Source organism: Somniosus microcephalus, chromosome 9, assembly GCF_052327205.1.
Source record: "Somniosus microcephalus isolate GS21.2 chromosome 9, FLI_Smic_1.0, whole genome shotgun sequence".
NCBI lineage: Eukaryota > Metazoa > Chordata > Chondrichthyes > Squaliformes > Somniosidae > Somniosus > Somniosus microcephalus.
The window spans coordinates 64823867-64850215 of record NC_140995.1 but is presented as its reverse complement, the minus strand read 5'-3'; the positions used below and the strand labels follow the sequence as shown (position 1 = coordinate 64850215).

General features: G+C 43.4%; 1 protein-coding gene across 6 annotated transcripts in view; it reads right to left on the bottom strand.

Moving 5' to 3' along the window:
- lyst (lysosomal trafficking regulator) overlaps positions 1 to 26349 on the bottom strand; it is a 429684-nt gene that overhangs the window by 339496 nt on the left and 63839 nt on the right. For 3 of the 6 annotated variants that reach the window (XM_085996691.1, XM_085996696.1, XM_085996697.1), the window contains exon 2: positions 11569 to 11660. In XM_085996691.1, coding sequence (XP_085852817.1) covers positions 11569 to 11660 — 92 coding nt within the window. Of the gene's footprint in view, positions 1 to 10673; positions 10698 to 11568; positions 11661 to 21205; positions 21533 to 26349 lie in introns of those variants that run through there. The other 3 variants (XM_085996692.1, XM_085996695.1, XM_085996694.1) reach the window with 3 other exon arrangements.

The window sequence follows — 26349 nt, the reverse complement described above, 5'->3', positions numbered from 1 at the left end:
TTATGAACGATGATCAGATTCCGCTACAACACAAGGTGGACAATTTCCTAATGGCATATCGAAACGCCGCTCATGCAGTAACTAACCAAAGTCCTGCCATGATGTTTTATAACAGGAGGTTGCGGTCCAGGTTGGACTTGTTAAAACCAAATGTGCGGAGGGAAGTGGAAAACAAACAGTTCCGGCATATTAATAACAAGAGCACTCGAAGTTTCGACGTAGGACAACCAGTGTTGGCAAGGGACTATGGAAATGAAAAATGGCAGTCCGGAACAATTCGGGCCAGACAAGGACCTCTGATGTACACAGTAGATATTGGTAACAATGTGATAAGGCGTCATGCGGATCAACTGGTAGAATCGAGAGCAAGGGTCGAGCCCATGGTTGCGACAGAGACAACTGTGGAAGACGTTAATGAACCTGAAGCATCTACCTCGGCAGGGAATGTACCTGATGATGACGTCCAATACATAGGAAACCAACTAGAGGAGTCACCTCAGCAACAAGAATCAGAGACCACTGAAAGGCGTTATCCAACCCGAATCAGAAGGCCTCCTGAGAGACTGAACCTTTGAACTGTTTATACCTGAAGTTATATATGTATATTTGTTATTATGTTATGTTAAATGGGGATATGACTGTTAAGCTAAAAAGGGAGGATTGTGGTGTATGTAACCTGTTCCACCTTAAGAGAACTTAAGCCTGTTCCACCTTAAGAGATGTACTACTTTCTCTGGCTGCTGTATACGTAATACCGGTGGTGACCGCCGGTATATAAGTACTGTGTAGTGATATTGCTGTTAGTATAGCCCTGATCTCCAACTAGTAAAGACCTGTTGAAACGTTATTCTTGTAGTCTGTGTCAGTAATTAATCTTAAATACAACTGGAACACACAGACTTAACACTTTCATTAAGACATCTTGTGACATTGAAGGTTTTTTAAAGGGAAGTTGTCCCTTTATGTAATTGTTTTCTCCACAGGATGTGTCTTATTGCCAGAACACTTGAGTGTTATGCGTCAGTAGAAGAATGGGAAATTCACCTACATAATGGATAGCAGCTGTTGCCAATTGAATCCTGCTGGAACAAGAAGTGTTGCCATGAATGCTTTTAGAAGTAGAAGTGGAGAAAGGCAGACAACAAATATAAAACTTGATTGGAATATATTAATTAATTATTTCCTGTAAAGACTTACATTTATATAGCGCCTTTCATGACCACCGAACGTCTCAAAGCACTTCACAGGTAATGAAGTACTTTTGGAGTGTAGTCACTGTTGTAATGTGGGAAACACGGCAGTTAATTTGCACAGCACAGCAAGCTCCCACAAACAGCAATGTGATAATGACCAGATAATCTGTTTTTGTTATGTTGATAGAGGGATAAATATTGGCCAAGACACCAGGGTTAACTCCCCTGCTCTTATTCGAAATAGTGCCATGGGATCTTTTACGTCCACCTGAGCGCGCAGACTGGGCCTCAGTTTAACGTCTCATCCAAAAGACAGCACCTCCGACAGTACGACACTCCCTCAGTACGGCACTGGAGTGTCAGCCTACATTTACATGCTCAAGTCCCTGGAGTGGGACTTGAACCCACAACCTTCTGACTCAGAGGCATGTGTGCTATCCACTGAGCCACAGCTTACACAACAGGATTAGGATAGCTTCAAGATTCTGAAATGCATTAATCACTAGAGTCTACTCCTTTTAACTGAAAGTTGCTTAATTCAAATTATCTGCTAATTCCAAATTTTTGAGCACTAACTTCCCACCCAGCTGTGTTACTTACATTGCTTGATTCAAATTATTAAATAATTTTAAAATTTTAAGCGTAAAAACAACTCAAATTATCTGGTGTGGATACAATCTTAAGATATGTCAGTGCTATTTTAGAATATTGGAATGTTATTTTACAGCTGGATCATGGGTGGGCCCAGAAACAAAACATGAAAACATAGAAGATAGGAGCAGGAGTAAGCCATTCAACCTCTCGAGCCTGCTCCGCCATTCATGCGATCATGGCTGATCATCCAAATTCAATACCTGGTCCCTGCTTTCTCCCCATACCTCTTGATCCCTTTAGCCTTAAGAAATATATCCAACTCCTTCTTGAATATATTTAATGAACTGGCCTCCACCGCCCTCTGTGGTAGAGAATTCCACAGGTTCACCACTCTCTGGGTGAAGAAATTCCTCCTCATTTCTGTCCTAAATGGCCTACCCTTTATCCTTAGACTGTGTCGCCTGGTTCTGGACCTCCCGACCATCGGGAACATCCTTCCTGCATCTAGTCTGTCCAGTCCTGTCAGAATTTTATAAGTTTCAATGAGATCCCCTCTCATTCTTCTAAACTCCAGCGAGTACAAGCCCAATCGACCCAATCTCTCCTCATATGTCATTCCTGCCATCCCAGGTATCAGCCTGGTGAATCTTCGCTGAACTCCTTCCATGGCAAGAACATCCTTCCTCAGATAAGGCAACCAAAACTGCACACAATACTCAAGATGTGGTCTCATCAAGGCCCATTACAACTGCAGCAAGACATCCTTGTTCCTGTACTCAAACCCTCTCGCTACGAAGGCCAACATACCATTTGCCTTCTTAACCGCCTGCTGCACCTGCATGCTTACCTTCAGCGAATGGTGCACAAGGACACCCAGGTCTCGTTGCACTTCCCCTTCTCCCAATCTATTGCCATTTAGATAATAATCTGTCTTCCTGTTTTTGCCACCAAAGTGGATAACCTCACATTTATCCACGTTATATTGCATCTGCCATGTTTCTGCCCAATCACCCAATATGTCCAAATCATCCTGGAGTTTCTCAACATCCTCCTCACAGCACACACGCCCACCCAGCTTTGTGTCGTCTGCAAATTTGGAGATATTACATCTAGTTCCCTTGTCTAGATCATTATTATATATTGTGAATAGCTGGGGTCCAAGGACCGATCCCTGCAGTACCCCACTAGTCACTGCCTGCCACTCGGAAAAAGACCCGTTTATTCCAACTCTCTGCTTTCTGTCTGCCAACGAGTTCTCTATCCAAGTCAATACCTTGCCCCCAATCCCATGTGCCTTAACTTTACACGCTAATCTCTTATGCGGGACCTTATCGAAAGCCTTCTGAAAGTCCAGATACACCACATCCACTGGTTCTCCCTTATCTATTTTACCAGTTACATCCTCAAAAAATTCCAGTAGATTAGTCAAGCACGATTTACTTTTGTGAATCCATGCTGACTTTGTCCGATCCTGTCACTGTTTTCCAAGTGCTCTGCTATTACATCTTTTATAATGGACTCTAGCATTTTCCCCACTACCGATGTCAGGCTTACCCCGTTTTCTCTCTACCACCTTTTTTGAAGTGGGGTAACATTAGCTACCCTCCAATCCATGGGTACTGTTCCAGATTCCATCGAATGTTGGAAGATGATCAGCAATGCATCTACTATTTCTAGGGCCACTTCCTTAAGTACCCTAAGATGTAGATTATCAGGCCCTGGGGATTTATCAGCCTTCAATCCCATCAATTTCCCTAACAATACTGATTTCTTTCAGTTCCTCCCTTTCATCAGACCCTATGTTCCCCGGCATCTCTGGGAGGTTATTTGTGTCCTCCTTTGTGAAGACAGAACCAAAATATGTATTTAGTTGGTCAGCCATTTCTTTGTTCCCCATTATAAATTCCCCAGATTCTGACTGCAAGGGACCTACGCTTGACTTCAGCAATCTTTTTCTCTTCACATATCTATAAAAGCTTTTACAGTCAGGTTTGGACTCCTAATAAAGAGTTCAATGTTTGTGGAGGCCCAGGTGTATGTGAGCTGTAAGTGGAGTTGTTAGTTTGCACAGGTAATCTTTCTGTAATTTTATTACTGGGAGAATACAAAACTCAACACACTTCAGAATTCAAATTTGAAGCAACTATTATGGAAAGCTTTCCTCTCAACCGGAGCATGGCTGCTGCGTGCTGTGACATCCTTTTCTCAGAGTATCTTTGTTGCAATGTGATTGGGCAGAATATTAAAACTGGAGAGAAAGGTTTTGTGTAATTCAGTCTGGTGAATAATTAAATAATGAAAACAAGGAAGAGAAGCAATAAATAAGAAAATTAGTTGATAGCTCAAAGTCATGGTGTAGATAACAGCCTTGAGGTACAAGATCAATGAGAAATTTTTTACTTTCCCATTTCAAATTTCAAATTTGAAATGCTTCAACTTTCCCCAACTTCCAATCTGTACCACTATGAACAGAGAAAACAAGGGGGGAAAAAAGAGTCGCACCCCCTTTGGGGTGCTAACTTCGCCGGGGCGCTACTTTTAGCGCCCGAAAAAATTTACACCCCCGCAGCCGAAATTCATCGGTAGTGCTCCAAGAGGGAAGCAGGGCGCTATTGGAAGTGCCCTGCCTCCCTCTTGGGGCACTGCGAGGGAATATCACGTCGCGCCACGGTACTGCAGGCCTTCCTCTCCTTAAAGGGGAGGGGCATTGCGCAGTGCGACGTGGGACCCAGCTGGGCCACCAGGGAACAGAGTGCCGGCAAAAGAACCCGGCACTCGAGAAGTGCTGGGCCCACGGAGCACAGCCAGCACTCCGCCGGGGGGGGGGGGGGGGGCAGCTCAGGAGGCTGGGATGGCAACGGGGGCAGGTGCTGGCAGGAACCCAGCAACAAAAATGGCCGCCCGGCACCTCGCCTTTAATTAGCGCCACCCCGGCCGCAGTTAGGCCCCCCGACCCCCGTCGGACATAGCATCCAGCGGTAAGTTGGAGGCGTCACCGAAGATCGCGGCCGGGACGTTGCGCACGGCGATGACATCATCGCCAGCGGCGCAGGGCACTAACAGTTACCGCCGCCGCTAACCTCCCGCTGAATTTCACGGGAGGTGTTGGCGGCACAGCGCCCGGGTGCTAGTTGCTTTGGCTTTTAGGGTGCTAATGGGAGGCGCAAAGCAACCAAATTCTCCCACCCCCCCACCCCAAGTGTTCTCATCTATTGTGCCTGCTGATCAGAACATGGTTAAGGCTGTTAAATAATGGGCAACAAAGGAAATCATGGTAGCTCAATAACTCTCTGATCCAGAAAACTCAGATCTTTTGTATTTCAGCAGGGCAAGGTTGTGAATGGTAAAGTCAGGACCAGGAGTAGCATGTATCCTTATCTCACAATTTTCCATCCAGCATATAACAGATAAATTATATAACGTATGTTCTTGTCCTTAAAAAGGAACACAGAACTCCAATTTCAACCTATGTATGATTTGTAAAACTTGTAGGACCAAGTAGCTTTCTGATTGGCACACAACAAATGTACTTGTGAATCTGTGGATGGTGTTGGTTGAGGGAGGAATGTTGGCCAGAATACCAGAAGAACTCCCTTATCGTATTCAAATAGTGAAATTTTCAACAGCCCTTGGTTTAATGACTCATTGGAAAATGGCACTTCTGAGTGCCACACTCTGTCAGCACTGAAGTGTCAGCCTAGATTTGGAATTCAAGCCTTCATTGGGCGCGGGGGGAATTGGGTGGAATCCACATTACTAAACAAGAGCTTCCTTTGCTTTTAAAACATAAACTAAGTATCACAATGTTTACACTAGATAATGTAGCTAAAATTGGAAGTGGCTTTCTACAAATAGGAAAAGAATAAAGTGATTCTTCATTAATTACATTACAGAAATGAAGTCTGATTAGACTCTTTAGCAAAGAAATACAAAAAAATTCTCAAACAATTAAGCTCTAATGAAAAGTAAACATCTACATATACCACAATACCCGAGTGTCGAGTGTCTTTTTAGATTATACCAGTTTATTTTGTGGCCAGATGCCAGGGACAGGAAAGGTGAGTTGTTTCAGCAGTAGATTGGTATACAAAAGAACATAAGACGTAGGAGCAGGAATAGGTCATTTGGCCCCTCGAGCCTGCTCCACCATTCAATATCATGGCAGATCTGATCTAGGCCACAACTCCACTTCCCTGCCCACTTCCCATAACACTTATCGTTCAAAAATCTGTCTATCTCCACCTTCAATATATTCAATGACCCAGCCTCCACAGCTCTCTGGAGAAGAGAATTCCAAAGATTCACAACCCTCAGAGAAGAAATTCCTCCTCATTTCCGATTTAAATGGGTGCCCCCTTATTCTGAAATTATGGCCCCTAGTTTTAGATTCCCCCATGAGGGGAACATCCTCTCTGCATCTACCCCCTCAAACCCCTTCAGAATCTTGTATGTTTCAATAAGATCACCTCTCATTCTTCTAAACTCCAATGAGCATAGGCCCAACCTTTCTTCATAAGACAACCCCTTCATCTCCGGAATCAACCTCATGAACCTTCGCTGAACTGCCTCCAAAGCAAGTATATCCTTCCATAAATAAGGAGACCAAAACTGTACGCAGTATTCCAGTACAGTTGTAACAGGACTTCCCTACTTTTATACTCCATTCCCTTTGCAATAAAGGCCAACATTCCATTTGCCTTCCTAATTATACTTGCTGTACCCACATGCTAACTTTTTCTGATTCATATACAAGGACCCCCAGATCACTCTGTACCACAGCATTTTGTAATCTCTCCCCATTTAAATAATAATTTGCTTTTTTATTTTTCCTACCAAAGTGGATAACCTCGCATTTTCCCACATTAAACTCCATCTGCCAGATTTTTGCCCACTCACTTAGCCTATCTATATCCCTTTGGAGATTCTTTGCATCCTCCACACAATTTGCTTTCCCACCTATCTTTGTATCAGCAGCAAATTTGGCTACATTACACTCGGTCCCTTCATCCAGTATGATTTGGACAGGTTGGGTGATTGGGCAGATGCAGTATAATGTGGATAAATGCAAGGTTATCCACTTTGGTGGCAAAAACAGGAAGGCAGATTATCTGAACGGCAATAGATTGGGAGAAGGGGAAGTGCAACGAGACCTGGGCGTCCTTGTGCACCAGTCGCTGAAGGTAAGCATGCAGGTGCAGCAGGCGGTTAAGAAGGCAAATGGTATGTCGACCTTCGCAGCGAGAGGATTCGAGTACAGGAACAAGGATGGTCTTGCTGCAGTTGTACAGGGCCTTGGTGAGACCACATCTTGAGTATTGTGTGCAGTTTTGGTCGCCTTATCTGAGGAAGGATGTTCTTGCCATGGAGGGAGTGCAGCGAAGATTCACCAGACTGATACCTGGGATGGCAGGAATGACGTATGAGGAGAGATTGGGTCGATTGGCTTATACTCGCTGGAGTTTAGAAGAATGAGAGGGGATCTCATTGAAACTTATAAAATTCTAACAGGACTAGACAGACTAGATTGCAGGATGTTCCCGATGGCAGGGGAGTCCAGAACCAGGGGTCACAGTCTAAAGATAAGGGGTAAGCCATTTAGGACAGAGATGAGGAGGAATTTCTTCACCCAGAGAGTGGTGAACCTGTGGAATTCTCTACCACAGAAGGCAGTTGAGGCCAATTCATTAAATATATTCAAGAAGGAGTTAGATATATTTCTTAAGGCTAAAGGGATCAAGGGACATGGGGAGAAGGCAGGGACAGGGTACGGAGTTTGGATGATCAGCCATGATCTCATTGAATGGTGGAGCAGGCTCAAGAGGCCGATGGCCTACTCCTGCTCCTATCTTCTATGTTTCTATAAGTCATTAATATAGATTGTAAATAGTTGAGGCCCCAGCACTGATCCCTGCGGCACCCCACTAGTTACAGTTTGCCAACCTGAAAATGACCCATTTATCCCGACTCTCTGTTTTCTGTTAGTTAGCCAATCCTCTATCCATGCTAATATTTTACCCCCAACCCCATGAGCTCTTCCCTTGATAGTAACCTTTTATGTGGCACCTTATCGAATGCCTTCTGGAAATCCAAATACACAACATCTACTGGTTCCCTTTTATCCACCCTGCTCATTACATCCTCAAAGAACTCCAGCAAATTCGTCAAACATGATTGCCCTTTCATAAAACCATGCTGACTCTGCCTGACTATATTATGATTTTCTAGATGTCCTGCTACCACTTCCTTAATGATGGACTCCAGCATTTTCCCACCCAATGACAGATGTTAGGCTAACTGGTCGATAGTTGCCTGCTTTCTGTCTCCCTCCTTTCTTAAATAGGGGCGTTACATTTGCGTTTTTCCAATCCGCTGGGACCTCTCCAGAATCCAGGGAATTTTGGTAGATTACAACCAATGCATCCACTATCTCTGCAGCCACCTCTTTTAAGACTCTAGAATGCAGGCCATCGGGTCCAGGGGACTTGGCAAACTAATGGGACTAAAGGTGGACTAGTACTTTCTCTCTAGTGCAAGTGATAAAAAAAAATTCCGCCCCCACCACCCCATTAGCCCCTTGATTATCCATTATTGGGATGCTTTTAGTGTCTTCTACCGTGAAGACCGATACTAAATATTTGTTCAAAGTCTCTGCCATTTCCGTTTCCCATTATTAATTCCCCAGACTCATCCTCTAGGGGACCAACGTTTACTTTAACCACTCTCTTCCTTTTTATATACTTGTGGAAGCTCTTACTGTCTGTTTTTATATTTCTTGCTAGCTTACTCTCCTCATAAGCTATCATCTCTCTCTATCATTTTTTTAGTCGTCCTTTGCAGGTTTTAAAAATTTCCCAATCCTCTGGCCTTTCACTATTCTTCGCAACATTGTATGCTTTTGTTTTCAATTTGATACCATCCTTTACTTCCTTAGTTAGCCACGGATGGTTCATCCTTCTCTTAGAGTCTTTCTTTCTCACTGGAATATATCTTTGCTGGGAGTTATGAAATATCTCCTTAAATGTTTGCCACTGCTTTTCTAGTCTTACCCTGTAATATATTTTCCCAGTCCACTTTAAACCAAGTCTGCCTTCATACCTTTGTAATTACCTTTGTTTTAAGTTCAGGACACTAGTTTGAGACTTAGCTTTCTCACCCTCAAACTGAATTTGAAATTCTACCATGCTATGATCATTCTATCCCAAGAGCATCCTTCACTTCGAGATCATTAATTAATCCAGCCTCATTACACATTACCAGATCTAAAATAGTCTTCTCCCTGGTTGGTTCCACAACATATTGTTCCAAGAAACCATCCCGTATACACTCTAAGAACTCTTCCTCGAGTCTACCTCTGCCAATTTGCTTTGTCCAATCAATATGAAGATTAAAATCTCCCATCATTATAGCCGTACCTTTCTTACAAGCCTCTATTATTTCTTGATTTATTCTCTGTCCTACAGTGTGACTACTGTTTGGGGGCCTGTAGACCACTCCATCCAGTGACTTCTTACCCTTAATTATTTCTTATCTCCACCCAAACTGATTCTACGTCTTGATCTTCTAGGCCAATATCATTTCTCATTACTGCACTGATCTCATCCCTTATTAACAGAGCTACACCACCTCCTTTTCCTTTCTGCCTATCCTTACGAAATGGCAAATACCCCTGAATATTCAGTTCCCAGCCTTGGTCACCTTGCAACCACATCTCTGGAATGGCCATCAGATCATACCCATTTATTTCTATTTGTATAGCAAGTGAAAGGATAGAAAGGCGGCTTGGGTCAGATCGAGTCCAGGCCCTGGGTTGGATATAGGTATGGCAGGTTCAGGGAGTAAGTGCAGCAGGGCTAGGGGGTTGGTACATGCCAGGGCCAAGGTACAGGTTGATGATGGGTTCTGGATCAGGTGTGAGGGCAATGGGTGTAGGATGCAGTAACGATGTGAAGACCAAGACCCAGATCAAGGTCTGCCAGGGTTGACTGTGGAGGCAGCAGTTGGACTTGCATTGATTGGGGAGGCTGAGCACAATGACAATGGCTGCTGGATCACAGAATCAGCATTTGTAGAAACCAATGAAATGACATTAGGGTGCAGCAACCAATGAAAAGAGGTCATGGGACCAACGTCAGGGGAGATTTGGCAGTTTTGTGCTTTACAAGAACCAGTCAGATTGAACAAAAAGGACAGGCAGATCGACAGAAAGACTTGGAAAGGGTTTTGCCATTATAAATGTTTACATACGGATTTCCATTAGAAATGTTTACAAGATGAGTTTCAATATTAACTATTAATATAAAAAGCGTGACTCAAAGTCTGACTCAGAAAGTAGTTTTGTGGATAGGAAGTGAGCATTGTTTATACTATAGATAGATATATTAAACTGCACTTTTTTAAAATTAAAGTTTCCCACAAATCAGAATCAGTTTCAATACGATTACAAAACAGTAAATGGAACATTTCCCACTTTGTATACCCAGTATCAGCAGTAAGCATTCCCAAGTCACGTATACAACCAGTTAGATGCAAAAGAAAGCGACTGTGATAAAATACGAATTGCTGTCTGTGATTTTGTATAGTTTAATATAGGGCTCTCTCTTCACTAAGTTTTAAAATGATGAACAGAAGACACTACATCTGCAGGAACAGGCAATGGTGGTGAACAGGAAATTGGTTAAGATGAAGGTGCTTTGATCTATATGTGACTTGTATTGCATACACTTGGAGCCCAAATGATGCATGTTTATCCTTCATTAGCATTCCATAAGACCATTTTTATGTAAAATGCCTTTGATCTTTACAGGGATTAAGCAATACAAAATATGTCATTTTCACTGGTATTTAGTTCTAGCAAAGACATCCAGGCTCCACGAACACGTGACTCACCTTCTTGACTTGTAACATCTCATCCTGAAAGATTACAGAGAAGGAAAGAGAAAGCGCAGCTGTTTCATGCAAAGATGCTCGCCAACAAAGAAGCAACTTTATTTAAAAAAAATTAAATCCTTGTGCACTAATTCCAGTTTACTCACACAAGTACAATAGTTTAGCTTGTATGAAGTGGTCAAGCAGTGTGATATTTTTCGCCTTCCAAGGTAACAGGAGAACAGTGAGCAACCGATACATTCTTCAATATGCAACATATGATGATTAGGGTTAATTGTTAGGCCTAGCCAACACTAGCCCTAACTGAGCAGAGAATGAAACTCAGATTTCAGTCACAAGAGACTCAGTCTGCTTATGGAAACTGTTATCAAATCATTTACACGAGAGAGAAAACAAATGTTGGAAAGAGACCTGAACTTTAACAGTTCCCTCTATACTGCCTCAATGTGACAAAATTTTAAAAAAATCAGAAAAGCAACCCTATTGCACCAGTGTGAATTTTTATTCTTCATATTCACCAATGGAGGCGGGGGGGGGGGAACAGACATCTACAAAAGGCCAGAGTCAGAGGAACACAGAGTTGACAAGGATTGTAGGGCTGTTGGAGGTTACAGAGCTAGGGAAGAGCGAGGCCATGAAGTGATTTAAACATGGAGATGAAAATTTTAAAATTTGAGGCGTTGGGAGGACCAGGAGCCAATGGTCAGCAAGGACAGCGGTGAACAGGGCTTGGTGTGGGATAGGATACGAGCAGCACAGTTTTGGATGAGCTGAAGTTTACAGAGCTGTGGAGGATGGGAAAAGAGGAGACATTCCTCTCATTAGTTCAGAGTGCAACCTAACCAGTTTTTTTTAAACTGACAAATAGTGTACCACTCTCTAATAAAATACTAACCAGAATTTGATAACTTCTGTTGCATCCACATTTCCTCCGTGGTTGTAATAGTGGAAAAGAGTGAGGAACCTCTGCAGGCAGTCAACTCTGACCTAAAAAAACAGAATTCATAAGTGTTAACATAAGAAATTATTCTTGTATTAGATTCAGTTTGAGTGCACAAGCTGATGAGCATACAATACATCCAATTGAGAATAGCTGTATAAAGTATTCCTTCACTGTTACTTGACTTGATGGATTTATCTGGTACTTTTCATTACCAGTGTCATCCCACGAAAATGTAGATTTTAGCTGTAGTCCCATTACTCTTCTAATGAAGTATACTTTGTATATAATGCTACAGTAACCTACCAGGAAACAAGGAGATACACAAGTCTTTTTGGCCAGAACCTACAACCTTTTAGAACATTGGAGACTATCTTGAGTTCTTTGAATTACATGAGAAAATGTACCTAAAATTGCCTCGTTGGAGAAGCACGCTATGTAGCTCATGTTTTCATTCAAGGTAGACTGGTTATTATAGTATGGTGCTCGAGGTAGCATTAAGTAGCAATCCATCTTAAGGGTACAGGGTCTCTTTCAGGACAACAAATACAGGCTCATAGTGCAAAAAAGTTCAAAAGAAATATGAATAACCTTGAAAGCAGCTTTGAGTCCTATCATCATGGGTATATAAATAAATTAACATAGGGAAGAAGCTCTTCAGGACAAGAGCATAAGAAATAAGAGGAGTAGGCCACACAGCCCCTCAAGTCTGCTCCGCTTTTCAATAAGATCATGGCTGAACTTCTACATCAACTCCACTTTCCCGCCCGATTCCCATATCCTTTGTTTCTCTTAGTGCCCAAAAATCTAGCGATCGGAGTCTTAAATATATTCATCGACTGAGCATCCATAGTCCTCTGAATTCCAAAGACTCACAACCCTTCGAAATGAAGACATTTCTCCTCAGCTCAGTCCTAAATGGCTGATAAGATTAAAACTCTATTTTGCTTGATTCAGGAGTCTTAAAAAGACAGGAGCTTCTGTGGTTTGAAAGCTGCAAACCAAAGAGGCCAAAGTGGTTTAAAAAAAACAAATGGCTTGATTTTCCTATTTTATGTGTTTGTGATCTGAAATTAGTGAACGCTTAGAAAAGCATGATATCCGAGGGACTGCCTAAGAAGAAGATGATATCTAAGTGGATGATAATGTTGATGCAAGCTGCAGATGGCAATATTTGTTAACAATGCCATTAGTGGCATATATGGCAGGTTGCACAATGGAATTTCCTCCAATGTTTTAGAAACACTCAGTCCTTTACTTTCATCCCATAACTTTACATAAAATGTAAATAAAATGGCACAAAAATTCTTCAAATGAAACACCAATCCTTTGGGCTCGATTTTGCCATTGGTTGCGGGTTGGGTCCCGATCCTGCCTCCGCTGTCGGGCAGGAAAAAATTTGCGATTTTGCCCTAATTGGTTCCCTGCCTGTGCGCTTTCCTGGCCCAATTAGTCTTTTGGGACTGAAACGCGCCTCTGGTGACGTCATTTCTCCAGCTGCATTTAAGGCCTGCAAGCAGCTTTGGTTCATTTTGTTCCTATGTTCTTCCACAGTCACACCTGCTTGAAGTCTTTGCTACTGCTAAAATGTTGAGCTCAAAGGCCAAAGCCTCACCACGATTCAATGATGACTCCCTCCATGCTCTGGTGGAGGGAGCCAGAGTTCAAAAGGAGGTGCTCTTTCCTTCCTCTGGGAGGAAAAAACCTCCCCAGCAAACCAAAGCTGTGTGACTGCAACTGGCTCAGGAGGTGAGCTCCAGATCAATGTGCAGCAGAACTTGGCTGCAGTGCCGAAAGAGGTTCAATGACCTTGTCCGCACAGGAAAAGGGATTAGACCATCACCGTTACCCTCATTCTGCTCCCCGTCTCCTCTCAGCACCAACACTCTGCATTGCCAACCTACTCCTACACATCTCACTTTACCCTTACATCCCTTGCCCCCTTAAACATCCCTCTCTCATAGAAACATAGAAGATAGGAGCAGGAGTAGGCCATTCGGCCCCTCGAGCCTGCTCCGCCATTCAATGAGATCATGGCTGATCATCCAAATTCAGTACCCTTTTCCTGCCTTCTCTCCATATCCCTTGATCCCTTTAGCCTTAACAAATATTTCTAACTCCTTCTTGAATACATTTAATGAATTGGCCTCTATGGCCTTCTGTGGTAGAGAATTCCACAGGTTCACCACTCTCTGGGTGAAGAAATTCCTCATCACTGTCCTAAATGGCTTACCCCTTATCTTTAGACTGTGACCCCTGGTTCTGGACTCCCCTGCCATCGGGAACATCCTTCCCGCATCTAGTCTGTCTAGTCCTTTTAGAATTTTATAAGTTTCAATGAGATCCCCTCTCATTCTTCTAAACTCCAGCGAGTATAAGCCCAATCGACCCAATCTCTCCTCATAAGTCATTCCTGCCATCCCAGGTATCAGCCTGGTGAATCTTCACTGAACTCCCTCCATGGCAAGAACATCCTTCCTCAGATAAGGCGACCAAAACTGCACACAATACTCAAGATGTGGTCTCACCAAGGCCCTGTACAACTGCAGCAAGACCATCCTTGTTCCTGTACTCAAACCCTCTCGCTATGAAGGCCAACATACCATTTGCCTTCTTAACCGCCTGCTGCACCTGCATGCTTACCTTCAGCAACTGGTGCACAAGGACGCCCAGGTCTCATTGCACTTCCCCTTCGCCCAATCTATTGCCATTCAGATAATAATCTGCCTTCCTGTTTTTGACACCAAAGTGGATAACCTCGCATTTAACCACGTTATATTGCATCTGCCATGCTTCTGCCCAATCACCCAACCTGTCCAAATCATACTGGAGTTTCTCGGCATCCTCCTCACAGCACACACACCCACCCTGCTTTGTGTCGTCTGCAAACTTGGAGATATTACATCTAGTTCCCTCATCTAGATCATTAATATATATTGTGAATAGCTGGGGTCCAAGGACCGATCCCTGCGGTACCCCGCTAAACACTGCCTGCCACTCGGAAAAAGACCCATTTATTCTAACTCTTTGCAGTTCTCTATCCAAGTCAATACCTTGCCCCCAATCCCATGTGCCTTAACTTTACACGCTAATCTCTTATGCGGTACCTTTTCGAAAGCCTTTTGAAAGTCCAAATAGACCACATCCACTGGTTCTCCCTTATCTATTTTATCAGTTACATCCTCAAAAAATTCCAGTAGATTAGTCAAGCATGATTTACCCTTTGTAAATCCATGTTGACTTTGTCTGATCCGGTCACTGTTTTCCAAGTGCTCTGCTATTACATCTTTTATAATGGACTCTAGCATTTTCCCCACTACCGATGTCAGGCTTACCAGTCTGTAATTCCCTGTTTTCTCTCTACCACCTTTTTTGAATAGTGGGGTAATATTAGCTACCCTCCAATCCATGGGTACTGTTCCAGAGTCTATTGAATTTTGGAAGATGACCAGCAATGCATCTACTATTTCGAGGGCCATTTCCTTAAGTACCCTAGGATGTAGATTATCAGGCCCTGGGGATTTATCGGCCTTCAATCCCGTCAATTTCCCTAACACCATTTCCCTACAAATACTGATTTCTTTCAGTTCCTCCCTTTCATTAGACCCTATGTTCCCCGACATCTCTGGGAGGTTATTTGTGTCCTCCTTTGTGAAGGCAGAACCAAAGTATGTATTTAATTGGTCTGCCATTTCTTTGTTCCCCATTATAAATTCCCCTGATTCTGACTGCAAGGGACCTACGCTTGACTTCACCAATCTTTTTCTCTTCACATATCTATAAAAGCTTTTAGTCAGTTTTTATGTTCCCTGCAAGCTTACTCTCATACTCTATTTTCCCCCTCTTAATTAATCCCTTTGTCCTGCTTTGTTGAATCCTAAACTGCTCCCAATCCTCAGGTTTACTGCTTTTTCTGGCCAATTAATATGTCCTCTCCTTGGATGCTATCCCTAATTTCCCTTGTTAGCCACGGTTGAGTCGCCTTTTTTGTTTTATTTTTATGCCAAACTAGGATGAACAAATTCTGTAGTTCATCCATGCGATCTTTGAATGTTTGCCATTGCCTATCCACTGTCAACCCTTTGAGTGACATTCCCCAATCAATCCTACCCAACTCGCGCCTCATACCATCATAGTTTCCTTTATTTAAATTCAGGACCCTAGTCTCTGAGTCAACTACTTCACTCGCCATCTTAATGAAGAATTCTATCATATTATGATCGCTCCGACCCAAGGGGCCTCGCACAACAAGATTGCTAATTAATCCTTTCTCATTACATAATACCCAGTCCAAGATGGCCTGATCTCTAGTTGGTTCCTCGACATATTGGTCCAGGAAACCATCCCGTATACACTCCAGGAATTCCTCCGCCACAGTATTGTTACTAATTTGCTTAGCCCAATCTATATGTAGATTAAAGTCACCCATGATAACTGCTGTGCCTTTATTGCGCGCTTCTCTAATTTCCCTTTTAATGCCATCCCCAACCTCCACATTACTGTTTGGAGGTCTATATACCACTCCCACTAATGTTTTCTGCCCCTTGGTATTTCTCAGTTCTACCCATACAGATTCCACATCATCAGAGCAAATATCCTTCCTTACAATTGTGTTAATCCCCTCTTTAACTAGCAATGCTACCCCACCTCCTTTTCCTTTTTGCCTATCTTTCCTGAATATTGAATACCCCTGGATGCTGAGTTCCCAGCCTTGGCCACCCTGGAGCCATGTTTCCGTAACCCCAATCATATCATATTCGTTTACCTCTATTTGCGCAGCTAATTCATCCACCTTATTACGAATGCTCCTTGCATTAAGACACAAAGCCTTCAGGCTTTTTTTTTTTTTTTTTTTTTTTTTTAAACGCTCTTAGGCCTTTTAGAATTATTATTTACTGTGGCCATGTTTGATTTAAACCCTTGATTTCTCCGACTGCCACTTTTGTTTTTCTCCTTCCTGTCTTTTGCTTTTATCCTTGTTTCCCTTTCCTCTGTCTCCCTGCTCAGGTTCCCACAGGTTCTCTATGTACACAATCACTTCACTATTCGAGTATGCTGCCCTCACATGCCCCATCACTGTTATGCAATGACAACAATTAACACCACACAGGGAGGGCCCTTGGTCTTGGTACCTCACTCCATCTTTGCCTCCTTCTAAGCATGGGCTCTCTACACTCACTCCATCATGATCACTGAAACTCCACTTGTGTCCCTCATTGCAGAAAAAGAGAGCCCATAATAAGAGGGAAAGGGCGAAGACAGGAGGGGGGCCACCCTCAATAGCCCAGCTCACCAGCGCTGAGGAGGCGGCCCTAGAGATCATTGGAGTCGAGGAGGATCCGGGAGTGGGGGACGGACAGACAGGCGCATCAGAGCAAGCTGGTGACAGAATAGTTTTGCATCTCATTTACATTGCATGAGTGACTGATATGGCTTCTGATGCTTATACAGATTGACTTATGATCATCTGCACAAGTCCATGTGCATGCTACATTAATATCACATGTCTAACTCATGCCTTTACTCCCCCACAGGACCATCGACAGCCCCCCTTCCCCACTGTCCAGGAGGAAGAGCCGGAGCCAGAAGACTCCTCAGAGGAACCTGCAGCCTCTGAGGGTGCAGCGTCAGCAGAATTAAGTGCACCCAGCACCAGCGCAGATACACACACCTCAGTGGGACCTTCGGGAGATAGAGTAGTGTTGTCACCTGGTGTATCACAGCTCACAAGTGAGCATCAGATGGTGGAGACAGGGACAGCAGTGGAGGGTCCTCGTCTGAGGCCACAGGGCACTCCCAGCTATGCTCAGCTACAAGTGGACCCTGTGCCTTTGGGTCCATCCAGGAACAAATGTAGGAGTCTCTGGCAGGTTTTGTCTCTAGGGTTACTGCGAGTGTGGAGGAGTCCATCTCTAACATGAGCAGTGCCTTTGCGGAGGCAATGGCGCATGAACGCACCACCACGGAAAGGATGGCTACCTCTGTGGTAAAGGTGGCTGCTACGGTAGAGGAGAGGACAGCTTCGGCCATGGAGGAAATAAGTCGCCAGAGTCTAGAAAACATGGTGAATGTTCAGAATAGACTGACATCTCTGCAGGAGTGATGGGCAGCTATTGAGCAGAGAAACCAGAGCTTCATGGAAGTCCTTTTGAGTAGGACTGCCAGTGCAGATACAGGTCCTCATGGCCCCCCTGAAGTGCAGCAAGGTACTGTCAAGCCACTTGCTAGCACTGAAGTGGGGCTGACCCATGAGAGGGATGTTGGTGGCAGGCAACAAGGAAGTGGGGGCTCCTCTCCAAGCGCTCACACTCCCATGCCACTAAGTAGCCCTCGGTCAGAGCCCCACCAGAGTCCTCATCAAACTGAGATGGGCACCTCAGGCCCTGCACAGACGTAGGAGGAGCAGACTGTTGCCGAGCCCCCAGAGGCTCGCACACCCAGAGGACGCCCACCAAAGGTGTCGAAGCAAGAGCAGCATGAAAGTGACCAAGGTACCTCCACATCTGCTGCAGCCACAGGGGAAGCACCACGCAGAAGCACGCATAAGAGGAAGATAAAGCACAAGGGGTACCCACTTGGGTGTTATGTTCTGTTGTATTTATTTTTTGTCATAGCCATCCTTTTGTGCATTGAATAAACAGAGGTGATGGCGAACAGTTGAAGTTCTGTCCTATGTGATGTGGGAAAAGAAACTTGCACATTGAGGGCTTAGGGCGACCTGCAATTGTAATGATGGTGGTGAGATTGATAGGAACCTACAGGTTCTTGTCCATTGTCTATGGTCGGATAAGGTGCCAGCCACATGTGGTTGATTCGTCTAAGCGAATCTGGCAAATATTAGTGCATCCCTTGCATCAATGTGTTCACGTGCTGCTGCAACTGGCTCAGTCGCTTCCGCAAGGTCTTCCTCCTCATCCGAGGAGGCTATGCGCTGAGCCACTTGTTCCTCAGGCAGCTGCAAGCCACGATGCTGTGCGATGTTGTGCAGTGCACAGCAGACCACGACGAATCTGGAGACCCTGGCTGCTGAATACTGTAGGGCTCCACCTGATCTATCAAGGCATCTGAATCGCATCTTCAGCAAGCCAATGGTTTGCTCAATGATGGATCTGGTCGAAATGTGGCTGGCATTGTAGTGCTCCTCAGCGTCGTTCGCTGGCCTCCTCAACGGCGTCATCAGCCACGTCTTCAGGGGATAGCACTCGTCTCCAAGTAGCCATCCGGAAAGTTGGTTTGGCGGATTGAACAGCGGAGGCACACTAAACTGCCGAAGGATGCACAAGTCATGGCAACTGCCAGGGTACTTCGCGCAAACATGCAAAATGTCCTTCCTGTGGTTACACACCAGCTGCATGTTGAGGGAGTGGAAGCCCTTGCGGTTCACAAATACAGCCGGGTTGTGATGGGGTGCCCTAAGGGCCACATGTGTGCAGTCTACGACGCCCTGCACCCTTGGCAAGCCTGCCATATTTGCAAATCCAACCGCACGCGCAGTTACACTTGCTTGATCCTTCGAGAAATGTATGTAATTGTGCACCTTGGCAAAGAGAGTATCGGTTACCTGCGTGATGCAAGTGTGTGTGTGGCAGACTGGGATATGCCGCTGATGAGCCCTGAAAGGACCCTGAAGCAAAAGAATTGAGTGCGGTGGTGACTTTACAGCCACTGCTAAGGAGTGTCCACCCACTCCTCTGGGCTCCAGGTGTTGTTGCAGCATTGCGCAGATGTCACCAACTACCTCTCGCGTAAGTCTCAACCTCCTTTGGCACTGCTGCTCACTCATGTTTAGGAAGCTGCTCCTCAGCCTGTAAACCCTGTGTTGGGGGTATCTCCTGCGGCGACATCCTTCCCTGCCTTCTGCCCAGTGCAGCTTCAGGTGGGTGAGCAGCAGGTTGTTGTTCCTGGTTCTGCTGCTGCCACAGCTGCTCTTCCTCCGAATCTGAGGACCAGGATGAAAGGAAATAAATACAGTAGTTCCCATGCTGCTGGTAGATTTCTCAACTGAGGAAGCGCTCAGTCAAAGTGGGGAGAGAGTTTTCCCAGGAGGCCACAATGGAGATGGGTCTCAGCTCATCACTTCCAAAATCAGTAGACCTGCAAAAGTTCTCCCATCTATAAGTGATCCTTGTTGAAAGCTCCATTTTTATGCTGGAGCTGCAGCTGTCAGGAAGCCAGACACTTGTGAACCCGCCACAATTAGCTGGCGTGGTTTGGTAATGACATGGAACACGCTGAAAATGTGGTAAAATATAAAAGGCCAGGCAAAATAGGATTAAACAGGCAGTTAACAACCAGTTAACTGGCAGTCTGCGAGCCCACCTTTGGAAAAGTTGGACGGAGGCGAGTTGACAGCAGGATCGGAACCCGCCGGCATTTTTTTCAAATTTACCACCTGACCCACCTCCAACCCCGCCAAAATCGAGCCCAACAGTTCAACCATACAGATCAGTAAATTATTCATGACTGTTCAGAATATCATTTCCTAAAAGGTATGTCTTGTATGAGGTCTTAATTTCAAAGCATAATAATTGTAAAGCATGAACATTTTTTTCTCTTAATATTTTTCCATGGTTAAAATGAGATGCTTAAGCTAAATTGGGTGATTTAAGAAAAAAAACGATTATTGTTCCCATCTAATCTTGGGTGTTTGGCTAAAGAAAACCCATTAGACCAGATCACTACAGTGTAACTTTATTTCCATAAGTGTGTAAATCATTTTAATAAAAACCTCTCAAATACTAAAAATCAGAAAAACAAACGACAGAGTTTCATCTCCGCCCAGCCCATAAAAAGAGCTAGCAGCATTGACATTTAATTGAATGCAAAACATTTGTTGCTGTAGTAGACACTATTTTGCAGAATTTACATATAAAGTAAATCTGGGTCATTGTGATACTGAAAACAACAAGCAAAATGTAATACCTAATGAGACAATATTCAGTCACATCAAAATTCCACATTTACCAATTTCCCATCCAATTACTGCCAATGTGAAAACAATCACCAACATTAATACTGTAACAATTCTCATGATTCTATCAATATGGTTCTTCAAATCATGCACCCAGTTCAATGGAATTTATAGTAAAAATTGTGTCGTATTATTTCCTTCTGCTTCAATACAAACTCCTAAGTAATTTTGTATACCTTGGCATATCTAGAATTCCATTGTACTAAGGTTCTACTGTTTAAGGTAAGATCAGTGCAAAATATACTTCCTTAGTCTAAGGAAGCAGAGACTGAAGAAAACGCACAAAAGGATTTTTGGTAAAGTTCAGAACACAATAGAAAGGCAATTAGAAAAAGGTAAATTGAATGAGGATACTGAAGTGAAAAAACCCTCAAGATAGAAAGTGTGAAGATTGGAGGGAAGTGGAAAGACATAGGAGGGTGAACTTTGACAGCAATTCAGGTAGTCACAAGTAAGATCAGCACTTTTCCTTGAATTATAGTATTTGGATCATTAATTTGGAAATTAAAATAAACTAGTTCCCATGTATACTAATCCAGGTATGAACTCAAAGGTGATTTTTGACTCCTAATATCTATTGTTAACACACTACTGTGGAACATACAACAAACAAAGACTCACCATAGACTGAGTTGATCACTTATGAAGCCCTCTCCAAGAAACAGTGAAACATCACAGAAGGAGACACAGTAGAAACAAACTGTCTGGCGCCCCCTTTTGCCTTTACAACTGTCAAACTTGCAATGGTGTCACTGATAGCAGAAGTCGGCTTAAAAAGGGAAGGAGAAAAGTTCAATGAAAAAGAATTGGAGAAATTATGCTTACAGAGCAAGTGGCAATTAGATAAATGTAGAATATCACTGAGATAGGAAGTGAAAAAGTAGATCGACTGGGAAACAGATTAAGATAATGAATGGACTTTTCTGGTGGATAGAAGACAAACATACTAAATTGAACGTATGGAATTGTCAGCAGGAAAAGACCAGCTGGGCCATCAAGCCTGCCCCACACCTCATGATAGCTGGAGCATCATGGCTAAACATTCGCCCACCCCCCCCCCCCCCACATTCATGTAATGGTGGAATAGCAACACTGAACCCTTGCCTGAACCCATCATTTTGCTTTGAAACCACGACAATTCTCTCAGCTATTACCTGTCATGGTCTCAAATACATTTGCAATTACAACATGCTCGAATAGCAATTAAAAACAAACCACAACCATAAATCATGATTTTATTCCCAAATGTTCCTCTAATTAGGTTAAAGAAGGTATTTCTGCAATCACACTGGACATGCTATTATACTGGATCAAATCACTAGCTGTAGATAATCAGTAGGACTGAGATGAGGAGAAATTGCTTCACTCGAGAGGGTGGTGATTCTTTAGAATTCTCTACCCCAGAGGGCTGTGGATGCTCAGTCGTCGAGTATATTCAAGACTGAGATCGATAGAATTTTGGATACTAAGGGAATCAAGGGTTACGGGGATAGGGCGGGAAAGTGAAGTTGAGGTAGATGATCAGTCATGATTTTATTGAATGGCTGAACAGGCTCGAAGGGCCGAATGGCCTACTCCTGCTCCTATTTCTTATGTTCTAATGTTCCTATGTTCTTACTAGGTCATGGCAAAACAAGATAATAAAAAATAACCACACTGCATCAGCTTGGACAATCTCGTCTCTGGGTAACAAGGTTGTAGGTTCAAGTCCCATAATGGAAGTTCAAGTTGATAATTTGGGCCGACACTCCAGTACAGTATTGAAGGAGTGCTGCATTGTTTGAGGTGCCGTGCTTCTGATAAGACATTAAATCAAGCTCCTATCTGCCTGTTCAACTGGTTGAAGTGGGTGTTAAAGATATCTTGGCACTATTTAAAGAGCACAGAATTCTCCAGGTGTCCTGTCCAACATTCTTCCCTCAAGAAATACCAAAAACAGATTAACTGGTCATTCATCTCATTGTTTTTGTGGAATCTTTCTGTTTGTTACTTTATTTGCCTGCATAACAGTCACTGCACTTCAAAACTATGCACTGTATACAAAGCACTTTGAGATGTTTCTGCAAGACTTAACAAGGCACTATAGAAATTGAAACCTTGCAAGCCAACACTCTCCATCTCTTAGCACTCTAACAAACAACAGTAAAGGTTTTAAATTTACAAATAACATATGTATTCTTACATTACCTCTTAGGTTGTTTCTATACTCTCAGTGAAATACTCCACCAAAGAATCTTTCGTGAAGCTGTAAATTTTTATTAATCACGAGACAATATTTGAAAAAAATGTAATTAGAAATGTAATTAGAAAACTGAATTAGCAGATGTGGACTCAGTATGGAATACAAGATTTTCCTCTTATTCCAAATCAGTCTCAGAATCCCAATTGCCTGGCAGATGCAGAAATGATTCGGAGGCAGCCTTAGGCTTATTTACCAGAGGGGATGCCCTGGCTGCAGGGATTAGGCCAGCAGCACTCATTGCAAGGTTGCGGTTAATATTCACCACCAATTTTGTGTCTGCAACATTTGAATTTTCCCTTTGAGTTTTCATATACTTGTGTGTGTGTGTTTTTTCCAGTAGCAGTAAAGGAATGATGGATATAATGTAGCTACAACTTAAATTACAACACCTATATAACTACTTGTTTTACAAGTCATAGGGGTGTTCTTTAGTTGTCAGCTTTTTGAAGTTGTTGGTCAACTGTTACTTTTGTAGGTTGGAATGTATGCTGCATTACCAGACACTGCATTACCTTAAATGATCCATTCAAGCCTGCTAGGACATGAAATACAAGCTTATATTGTAATGTATGCCATCCTTAGATCTTCTATCTCCCACTTTAAAATATACATCTAATTGAATATAGCACTTAGTAATATCCTACCCCACTACTGTCCTTTCTCAAAAGAATCAAATAATTTGGGAACTGAGGATTTTTATTTACTGGCATTTAGTAATTGCACCATGTGAATTGGGACTTCAATACTTTACAACTAATTTAGTCACTGCAGCTGATATTCCTTACAGCCAGTCCCCAATTATAACTAATTTCAGTCATGAGGCCAGGAGCAAATATTAATTTCATGCTCCGCGACTTGATACTTATATATTCTGCCATGTCCCACTCAAACAAAAGCTGAACTTTACTATCAGCTGCTATATAGAAATGAAGAAACCTGCTTTTACCATTTTAATTTTATGCAGAAAGTCATTAAGTGCTACTACAGTAAGGCAGTAGCTCTGAATTAAAATGGTTCTATTTTTCTGTAGTGGCAAAATATAAATACACAGCTTCTGATAGCAGCCTATTTATATCTAGTCACAAAACAGAAAAGAATATATTTATATCATTTACCTGCAACTCAATTGTGCGTGACATAGAAAACTGAACCCCCTTTCTATGAAAGTGATCTTATATAATTTTTTCTGAGAATCAAATCTCTCCATTTCCTCCTTAGTTTCCAGCCATACACTATCTGCAGCTGGTCTCCTTTCAAGCCTCTATTAATGCTGCTCTGAACCAGCAACTCAGTTTCAAACAGTAGAGAAATCACTGAAAATGCCCACTGTTCTCTTGCATTCCCTATGTATCAAGTTCATGATCTTGAGACATTAGAAAAGCAGTCCAACACAAGACTGACTAGCAGCCCATAAATGCTAGAGAAAATCACCTGCGTTCTCAAGGAGAGAAAAGGTGTAAACATGTATGGTGAAGTAACTAACATCATTCTCACACTATTCTGTGGCCAGCCTTCCTTACACACACATTTTAGGTGCAAAGAGAGAGAAATGATGAGGACATTTAATAAGTTCTTGAACAAACCAATTCTTACACAATGATTTACAGACATTGTAGTGATTTGGAGCTTCAATATACTGCACGATGTACTGGTAAAACCTAGGTTCATTTACATATTTCCCCACAATACATTACTCATCGCACGATGAGCCAGCATATGAACGTACACACAGGAAGTCAAAGAGATGACCACAGAGGGAGGGAAAGGAAGAGGAAGAGAAGTCATCCCAGATTTTTCTCATGCACCTACAGTCTAATCACATTGGCAGAAGCTTGCCCACTACCTTAGAGCTGGTTCATAATCTAAGTCAGAAAAAAATCAGCTCTTAATTAACAACAATTGTAAAACTAATTGTGCCTGCTCACTTTGTATTTTTGTGTGCAACAGGATACAGGCAATGACAAATGTGATAGAACCTCTCACAAAACAGACCCCGGTGGTTGATAGCAACGCAAAAAGCCTCAGAAAACTGGGATGTACCAGCTGTATTGACTGTAGCCGTTATATGGCACACAGCTTCACTACAGCTGACAAACTTGAGGGCTGGAATCTACTGGACTGCGCTGACAGTTATCAAGCACTAGCAATAGCATAACAGAAACAGCATCACAAGCTTAAGCATGGGATCAGCTGTGGCATGTTATGGATGCCCCAACAATTATGAAAGTCAATGAACACTGGAGAGGTATCAACGGATTGAAAATGGAATGACCTACAAAGTGCTTAGATGGAGAACAGGAGATGGTTAAAATGGCAGAAGTGATATGTGCAGGAGACAAAGGAAGGCATAGTGAGAGAAATAAAAGACATATACATGACACAGAGACTGTGTAAGCAGCTAAAGAGGGAAAGGCAAGTTGAATGGGAAGCACAACAAAATGGTAAAGCTGAGCAGGCTCCAGTAGCCCAGGAGCATGGTGGAAGAAAATAGGTTGACACCAAGGTTGCCGAATACCGCGCCTGCATGGTGTTCCAACAGCAGGGGACCCCACCAATGTTCCCCTAATTTTTGGGGGGCCACACGGCCCCTTTAACGGTCTGCGTAGCCCATTCAAACTTCTGTACATGCGCGTTTTTATGCATTGGGAAACCGGCTCACCAGCAGCGCGGAACCTCGAGACAACTGCGCGGCCATGTGGCTTAAGGGGAACGTTGGTCCCTACCGCAATCACCAACCCACACCCTTTGCCCCATCCTCAAACACCAATACACTCACCCTACATTTCCAGCACCTGTCAGAGAAAATGGGAGCTACAGTTAAGGTCTGAAGTTGTTAAAGTCAATGTTAAGCCCAGAGTGCTTCAAAGTGCCTCATAGAAAGATGAGCTGCTCCTCCTCAAGCTTGCATGAGCTTCGCTGGAACAGAGTAGAAAAGCAAAGACAAAGAGGTCAGAGTGGGATTAGGCAGAGAATTGAAGTAGCAAGCAACAGGGAGCTCGGGGTTACACTTGTGGACAGAAAGGAGATGCTCGGTAAAGTGATCACCTAATCTGCATTTGGTCTCCCGGATATAGTCGGGACCGCACCATGAGAAGCAAATACAGACTGCCCAACTACATTGCGAAAACAGTAGAATACAAGTCAGAGGAAGCTGTGGTCACACTGCATAGTACTCCAGTTAGACTTTACTTTGAGTACGGTGTTCAGTTCTGGTCACCAAGAAATAAAAGGAGGCATTCAAGCACTGAAGACAATGCAGACAAGAGCCATAAAGCTGATCCCTACTGTCAGAGGACTGAGTTAGGGGGAAAGACTGGAGACAGTTGGGCTTTTCAGCCTAGAAAGGAAGTTTCTGAGAGATGGTTTTACGAGGTGTATAAGGTAGTTAATTCTCAGGATGTGGGCGTCACTGGCAAGGCCAGCATTTATTGCCCGTCCCTAGTTGCCCTGAGGTGGTGGTGGTGAGCTTTCTTCTTGAACCGCTGCAGTCCATGTGGTGAAGGCACTCCCACAAAGCTGTTTA